This window comes from Delphinus delphis, chromosome 17 (assembly GCF_949987515.2).
Source record: "Delphinus delphis chromosome 17, mDelDel1.2, whole genome shotgun sequence".
NCBI classification, from domain to species: Eukaryota; Metazoa; Chordata; class Mammalia; order Artiodactyla; family Delphinidae; genus Delphinus; species Delphinus delphis.
This window is the reverse complement of record NC_082699.1, coordinates 35688736-35697283: the sequence shown is the minus strand read 5'-3', so window position 1 is coordinate 35697283 and position 8548 is coordinate 35688736. Positions and strand designations below refer to the sequence as shown.

Here is an 8548-nt window from a genome sequence, read left to right as displayed (position 1 = left end):
CAGGACATGGAAGCACCTAAATGTCCATCGACAGATGCATGGATAAAGAAGATGTGGCACATTTATACAACAGAATATTACTCAGCCATAAAAAGGAATGAAATTGAGTTATTTGTAGTGAGGTGGATGGGTCTAGAGACTGGCATACAGAGTGAAGTGTCAGAAAGAGAAAAACAAATACCGTATGCTAACACATATATATGTAATCTAAAAAAATGGTACTGTTGAACCTAGTGGCAAGGCATGAATAAAGACACAGAATCTAAAATCCTGCTTTCTGAAGCAGCTTTGCTCTTTTAGCTTTTGTAGCTCACTGATCCACCACCAACCCCCATGTTTACTTATAGTGTTGCCATCTTCACTCACTCCAATGCTGTACCTAGAAACCGGGCACATGTCCTGGACTCCCTTCCACCATAGGGGACTTCTCTGGACCCTCAGGACACCCACTGAGTGGGATGAGAATTATTTAAAAGTCTCCTCGTTAATCCTGGTGTGCCAGGTCTGGTCTAGGTCTCAAGGGCCCTCTTGAACTCCAATAGCTTCAATAACCTTCATGAGATATGGAGCCCTGTGGCCTACAGAAGGCTCCCAAAGTTCCAGCAGCAAGTGTGCAGAAAATCTGTACAAGGACTTTCTCTGTGCCAAGAAGCAAAACAATTCTTTAGCAAGTGCAGGAGACTTCCAGCCATTTATTATCTCACAGCTGCAGTCTAGAAAATAACCTACACAACAAGGATCATGCAAAGAGCTATTTTATGAAAAAATGCCAATGAAGGTTCCAAGTGTTTATTTTAGAGATTTTAGAAGACTTATTCAGCAAAAAAATTAAATCTACCTTCATTTAAAACTTTCTCAGTAATCTCCATTAACAAATATGATAGTATAAAAGAAAACAATGTTTTTCAACATAAATTTCAAAAAGAGCAAATATCCTTAATGGCTTATTGCTTTGATTATAGAAAAACAATTATCAGTGCTTTAGCTAGATCTATTGATTTTTTTTAATTAATTAATTAATTAATTAATTTAATTTTGGCTGCGTTAGGTCTTCATTGCTGCATGGGCTTTCTCTAGTTGTGGTAAGCGGGCGCCACTCTTCATTTTGGTGCACATGCTTCTCATTGCAGTGGCGTCTCTTGTTGTGGAGCATGGGCTCTAGGCTCCCCAGCTCTAGATTGCAGGCTCAGTAGTTGTGGCGCAGAGGCTTAGTTGCTCCATGGCATGTGGGATCTTCCTGGACCAGGGATCAAATCCATGTGCCCTGCACTGGCAGGTGGATTCTTAACCACTGTGCCACCAGGGAAGTCCCAAGATCTACTGATTCTTTACCCACTGGATTCAACTAACATCATTCTGAAAACTTGTTAGAGCTCTTCAGTAATTACATAGAGAAAATCTATCTTGGATTATGTAAACAAAGGAAACACAGAAATGTTAATAATCAGAAATTATTCTTGAATTATTACTAATCCTAATTTTTTTTCTCTTTGAAACTACTTCCTCACAACACAGATAATAACAATGTATAACAGTAAAAGAGACTTGAGTTTCTCTTTTTTACTTTTTTTTTTAACAACTGATTATCAATTTATTTAAAATGTTGATTTAAGCATCTGCAGTGGTGACTTCAACCTCGACTCCTGGCTCAATACTGATGGACGTGATCTGCTTGAAGATCTCAGAAGGACTGTGCAGGTCAATGAGTCACTCGTGGATCCTCAACTGCAAACGATCTCAAGTCTTAGAACCTTCACCACAAGGAGTTTTCCTTGTAGTTATTCTCAGAGTCTTGGTAGGCATCCGAACGATTCTTCTCCTTAGCGTCTCTGATCAGTTCAGCACATACCTTCTCCAAAGACTTCAACGTTGCGGTTAGTGAGGGTGATTCTAATCCAGTGAATCGCCACCTCTGGCTCCACGGCAGTCCGGTATCTGTAAAGCCATGGCTGTGGCATGGCTTCCTGACCAACTTGTTCCTCAGCGAGGGCAAACAGCGGTGAGTCAGGAGCATGAGTGGGTGGCCTGAGGCTCTGCTGCAGCAACGACCGCATCTTCCTCCAAGAGCTCTCCTGTGTCTTTATGAGGCAAATGTGAGTGAACCAAAAAACTTCCAGAGAAGAGAAAAAATGAAAAATATTAAATCCAAAAAATTCACTAAAAGTTAATGCTCCAATTTCTTCAATTTTACTTGAATAAATAAAGCTTGGTTGTAATTGTTAGAAAATAAAAATACTTTGCAGTGTTTCAGATTCCAACATTTTGGAAGGATTATAGATTGGCAAGAAGAGACCACAAACTCACATGCATACAGACACCCACATTTATGCAGAGTAAGATTAATTTCTGATTTAATTAAATAATGATTCAGAACACAGGGTTGTCCCACAGGGCAGAAGCAGATGCATCCTCCCCAGTCTAGTTCTCATGGTGACACTTGATGCATGACCATGCATCCAGCAACACTAAATCTCTTGATCTCAGAGTCATGCTTTCTCTTTAGCACACATTCAGTTATTTGATGCTTTCCAGCATCATCCTGAACTTTATGCCTTTCAAACACTCAATTGATTCCTATTCATTATACCCACAGGACTCATTCCCTCACTTGTTTCTGATTATTTATCAAATATTACTTTATCAGACACAGACTACCCTGTATAAAAAGTATTCTCATAATTTCTCTATCTCTCGAATCTTATTTTACTTCTCTTCAAAGTACATATCACCATATTATTTTCCTGGTTTTATGGTTTGCCTCCCCCACCCCATCAGAACATAAGCTTTCTGAAATCAGAGACCCTGTCAGTTTTGTTCATTGCTATGTCTTTAGAACAGAAAACAGTGCCTGGTAGACAGTAACCCCTCAATAAATATTTGCCTAATACATGAATAAATAATTTGTGAAGAAGAGAATCAACTCTATTTTGGATATATTGAAATTGAAGAGCTTGGAAACATGGGTTAAAAATGAAGAAAGATTTAGCAGCTACCCACCTAGGTGTGATAAATGAAGCTAAATGAAACTGATAAGAGTAGGTGAGTTCCTTCAGGTAAAGAAAAAGTACTAAGAGAGAATAAAATGGGACTAAGTAGAGAAATCTCATAGAACCCTTGTTTTTGAATGAAGGTATAGAAGAGAATTCAGTTAAAAGTATGGGGAAAAGGCCATCAGAGAAATAAAGAACGATCCTAAGGCATACAGTTCCAAGAGGCAGAAGATGGTCAATCAAGCCCAAACCTACAGAGAAGAACAGCCAGATAAGGAGCAGCTGGATTGGTAGGAAGTCACTGATGACCTCTGAAAGACCAGTTTTGGAATAGGGCAGAAACTAAGTCTCAGTGCCTTGAGATATGAAGAGGATGGGGTGAAAATGTGGAGGCAGAGAGTCAAGAGTCTCTTCATCTCCCCTGAGCTTCAAGAGTACCTGATATATTTGTTGAATAAATGAGTACATAGATAAATGAATACAGTTTTCTCCCCAGAATGAAGACAGCACATAAATTGCCGCTGAAGTCATGAGATTAAAATGGTAAACAAAACACTCTTTTCAACAACATAGGTTGTATAAAAATATTTCCCTAATCAAAATCAATTTTCTCAGTAGTTTTCCCTCAATAAACATACAGTTTATTCCTGTAACTCATTTTTAAGTGAGCTCCTATGACTTTCATTTGTACCTTGTTTTTTATTTTTGTTTAAAATGTATTCTTGGTTAATGGAGCCTTTAGAAATTTACCTCGAGGTCCCGACTCTGTCTCAGTGGGGACTGACCCTTGCTTTCTTTGGAATTGATAGCCTCTCAGCTGTGCTCCATTGATTTAGCTTCCCAGGTATGCCAGAGGCCACCCTGATGCATGAAGGAGTATGTCCTGAAGTGAACTAATAAAGGGCCTAGTTAAGAAGGTAACATGGTAATAAAATACATGTAAGAAGAGAAATCACTCAGCTTTCCACAAGAAGAACCACCAAATAGGTACATGAAGAAACATATTTCTAGTGGGGTTTAAACATAAATTATAATTAAATTTCTTGCTTTTCTGAACCCACAGCAAACTTATCTTAATCTGTCCCTGGGGTTCTCAAATAAGAGTGTGCATCAAAATCACCTGGAGGAGCTGTTCAACCACAGACTGTTGGGCCATACTCCCCCAGTTTCTGATTCAGTGGTCTGGGGTGGGGACAAATAATCTGCACTTCTAACAAGTTCTCAAGTGATGTGGATGATGCTGGACAGAACCACACTTCCAAAAACTACTGGTCTATGCAAACTGTATATATATTTTCATAAGAATTTTTCCCCTACTTTCCTGTTGTCCTTCAGAGAAAAAGAGTCTAATTCTCACCCCAGCACTACTTCCCTGGTTTCTGTCAGTTTCTCTTGTGGAAAAAAAATTTTAAAGCTTTAAAAGCAAGAACAAAGTGATGTTAGGAGTAACCAAGCCTGGGTTTTCAGCTTCTACTCATTTTTAAGTGGAATGAAGGTTTTATCTTAGTCAATAAGACGTTAGTGTCCCTTAGGAAAAAGAAGTGGTGGTATGACACTCCTGATTTCATATTACACTACAAAGCAAAAATAATTAAAACCTCATGGTATTGACAGAAAAACATACACACAGATCAGTGGAACAGAATTGAGAGTTCAGAAATAAACTCACACATAAATGGACAGTTAATTTACAACAAAGGAGCAAAGAACATACAATGGAGAAAGGATAGTTTTTCAATAAATGGTGTTGGGAAAATTGGACAGCCATATACAAAAAATGAAACTAGACCACTGTCTTACATCATACACAAAAATAAACATCAAGACTTGAATGTGAAACCTGAAACCATGAAACTCCTAGAAGAACACATAGGCAGCACACTCTTTGACACTGGTCTTAGCAACATCTTTCTGGATATGTCTCATCAGGCAAAGGAAAAAAAAGCAAAAATAAAAAGGACTACATCACACTCAAAACTTTTGCACAGCAAAGGAAACCATCAACACAATGAAAAGACAACCTCCAAATGGGAGAAGATATTTGCAAATCATATATCAAATAAGGCGTTAATATCCAAAATATATAAAGAACTCATAAAACAACAAAAACCCTGATTTAAAAATGGACAGAGGATCTGAATAGACATTTGTTCAAAGAAGACGTACAGATGACCAACAGGCACATGAAAAGATGTTCAATGTCACTAATTATTAGGGAAATGAAAATCAAAACCACAGTGAGATACCACCTCCCACCCATTAGAATGGATATTATCAAAAAGGCAAGAAACAAGTGTTGGCAAGGGTGTGGACAAAAGGGAACCTCCATGCACCGTTGGTGGGAATGTAAATTGGTGCATCTGCTATGGAAAACAGTATGGAGGTTCCTCAACAAATTAAAAATATGTATGTGTCACACCCAATCTTCCAATTTATCCCTCCCCATGCCTCTTACTCCCCAGTAACCATAAGTTTATTTTCTACATCTGTAACTCTACTTTGGTTTTGTAGATAAGTTCATTTGTAGCCTTTTTTGAGATTCCACATATAAGTAATATCATATGATATTCGTCTTTCGCTGTCTGACTTACTTCACTCAGTATGAGAATCTCTAGGTCCATACATGTTGCTGCAAATGGCATATATATACAGTAGATAACTAATAAGGACCTGCTGTATAGCACAGGGAACTCTACTCCGTACTCTGTAATGGCTTATGGGGAAAAGAATCTAAAAAAGAGTGGATATATGTCTATGTATAACAGATTCACTTTTCTGTATACCTGAAAATAACAGAACATTGTAAATCAATTATACCACAATAAATTTTTTTTAAAAAATTACAAATAGAACTATTACATGATCCAGCTCTTCTACTTCTGGGTATTCATCTGAAGAATATAAAAACACTGGTTTGAAAAGATATATACCCCCTATGCTCACTGCAGAATTATTTACAATAACATATATATATATATATATATATATATATATATATATATATATATATACTACTCAGTCATAAAATATAAGATGCAATCTTTCCATTTGCTACAACAATGATAGACCTTGAGCATATTATGCTAAGTGAAATAAGTCAGAGAAAGACAAATACCATATGATTTCACTCACATGTGGAATATAAAACAAGCAATAATAAAATAAAACAAGCAAAACAAAAACAAACACACAGATACAGAGAACATATTAGTGATTACCAGAAGGGAAGTGGGGTGGAAGAGGGTGAAATGGGTAAAGCGGGTTAACTGTATGGCAATGGATGGAAACTAAACTTTTGGTGGTGAGCACACAGCAGTGTATACAGAAGCTGAAATATAATGTTGTATACATGAAACTTAATGTTACAAACTGTTACCTTAATAAAAGAAAGAAAAAAAAGATGTTAGTGACACTTAGAAAATAAGAACTCAAATGAAATCATACAAATATAGTTGAACTATCTAGCACTAAAAAGTGATTCCTTTTCATTTGCAAAACATGCATAAAATAAACACTTGTCCTCATCAAAGTCCTTAATACTATTTAGAAATGGAGGGTGGTATTCATAAAATGACAGAAGAAAATAATACTCATTTTCCACATTGATCTTTATTTTTCCTTTTTTATTTTGTTTTTAAGTCAAAGAAGAAACAGCACACTTAGAGTCTAAACAATCTAAAGGTAGACTGTAATGCTTAAATTGGGACCTTCACAATTAAATTATTTTTCTTCCTTTACTCAAGGTACTGACAAAGAGAAGAGCATGGTATCCTAAGTAGGGCATAATCTGACTGTGCAGAGCTGATGCGGCAAGTCATGTGAGGCTCTAAATGAGCTTCTTACCTGCTCTACACTTGAGCAATTCCAAAGACATTAGGGTCACGTTGATTAAAACATTTGTAAGAACAAATTAATATTTGAAGTGGTACCAGCTGTAGATTTCTGCTTATTTTCCAGTTCTAAAAAGTAAAGATTAAAAATAAAATTAAGGCAGTACTCAATAAATATTTTTGAATAAAATAAATATTAACTATCTCAGAGATTTCAGAACATTGGTTTCTAAAGAACACACTAAAGTATTTATGCTTGATTTGCTCTTTTCCCACACACAAATAAACTTAACTAGCTAAGAAGGGCATACACAACACTAAACAAAATTCAATGATAAAAGATTATCTATGCTTTCATCCAAAGATATTATTACATTGCCTAGCTGTAAAGTGTTTGGGATGAAGGTGAAAAAATATACAGAATCCACACAAACCTGATTCTGATCTACAGGGATGTTAAGTTGATCAATCAGCAGAGACTAATTGAACACTCAGTAGACATCTCAGTTTTACCTGTCTAGCATCCATTTCTCATGGAAATTAATCTTGCTAATACTCTGTTCATTGTCTGCAATGTTCATTAAGATCTTCACTGGCTGGGTTTCAGGCAAGTTGACCAATATATGACTTAAGTTTTTGTACTTAAAATATCTCTGATCTTAACTTCTCAATGTACAAAAAAAAGACAGTCAAAAACCCTGTCAGCCAACTTAGTATACATGTCCTGACCACTATTTTGAAATAATGGCAACCTCAAAGCTTACTATTTATATGTTTTATAAACAACTTTTGAAGTTGTTTATAAACAACATAGCTCTCAGAGAGAGAATCCAAAACAGAGTCACAGTTTAATTTGTTGATAATGCTACTTAGTTTTATCATAACCCACTGGGCTATCATCATCACAATCCACAGTGAGAGATTTCATTATTGTTCTGTTCACTCTTCCATAAAAGAACTTTGAGGGCCTATTCAAAGGTTCAAGCACCTAAGCATAGTTATTAATCCATCCTTGAGAGAGTAATAACCTTTCAGCTCTGGTGATAAATCAATGGGGAGCCAAAGTCATACATCATATCACATTTACGCCCACCTCCAAAAGTGACTAGGAAGGGCTCAGAGAATACACGGCACTATTCTAACAAGTATTTTGGATGAAGGTGAAAAAATGGAATCTCTACAAATCTGACTTCTTTCCTAGAAGTTTATGTGATCAACCAGGAAACATTTACTGAAATTCCCAATGGGCATCTTGTTTTTGCCTGTCAGCATCCATTTCCCATCTGTCAGCACAAAAGCCCACCTTTTCCTTTAAGGAACTACCCATTCTCCAATTTCAGTGCAAATGTCATGAAAGAGAGAGGGCAACTGATCCCACCCCCCATCTCAAGACATAACCATGTAACTCAGGCCGAGTACATGACCCCAAACCAATAATCATCAGCCCCAAAGCTTTCCCTGAATCTACTGAGAGAAGGAAGCTCTTCCTCTACTACTAGAAGGCATACTTTAGGGAGCTCTCACCTGAGAGCAAAGCCAAGACGAAGGAAAGCAGGAGGACAAATTCTTGATGAAAAATTTGGATACCTGATCCAGCATGACTAAATATTTAGCCAGACCCATCCCTGGACCTTCTTCATTACTTGAATTAGTGTTCCATTTCTTTAACTTGCAACCAAGAGTTCTGAAAAATTACAAGCAACCAAAAACCTGCACCCTGTTAGACAA

At 36.9% G+C, this 8548-nt stretch overlaps 1 protein-coding gene and 1 pseudogene across 2 annotated transcripts in view; both read right to left on the bottom strand.

Annotated features, from left to right (window-relative positions):
- Positions 1-1608: 1608 nt before the first annotated feature.
- LOC132440328 (small ribosomal subunit protein uS10-like) lies at positions 1609-2054 on the bottom strand (annotated as a pseudogene).
- Positions 2055-6838: 4784 nt separating this feature from the next.
- Positions 6839-8548, bottom strand: part of LRRC69 (leucine rich repeat containing 69) — a 93135-nt gene continuing 91425 nt past the window's right edge. For both annotated transcript variants that reach the window (XM_059994882.1, XM_059994883.1), the window contains one exon: positions 6839-6949. In XM_059994882.1, the coding sequence (XP_059850865.1) occupies positions 6839-6949 (111 nt within the window). The remainder of the gene's footprint in view (positions 6950-8548) is intronic.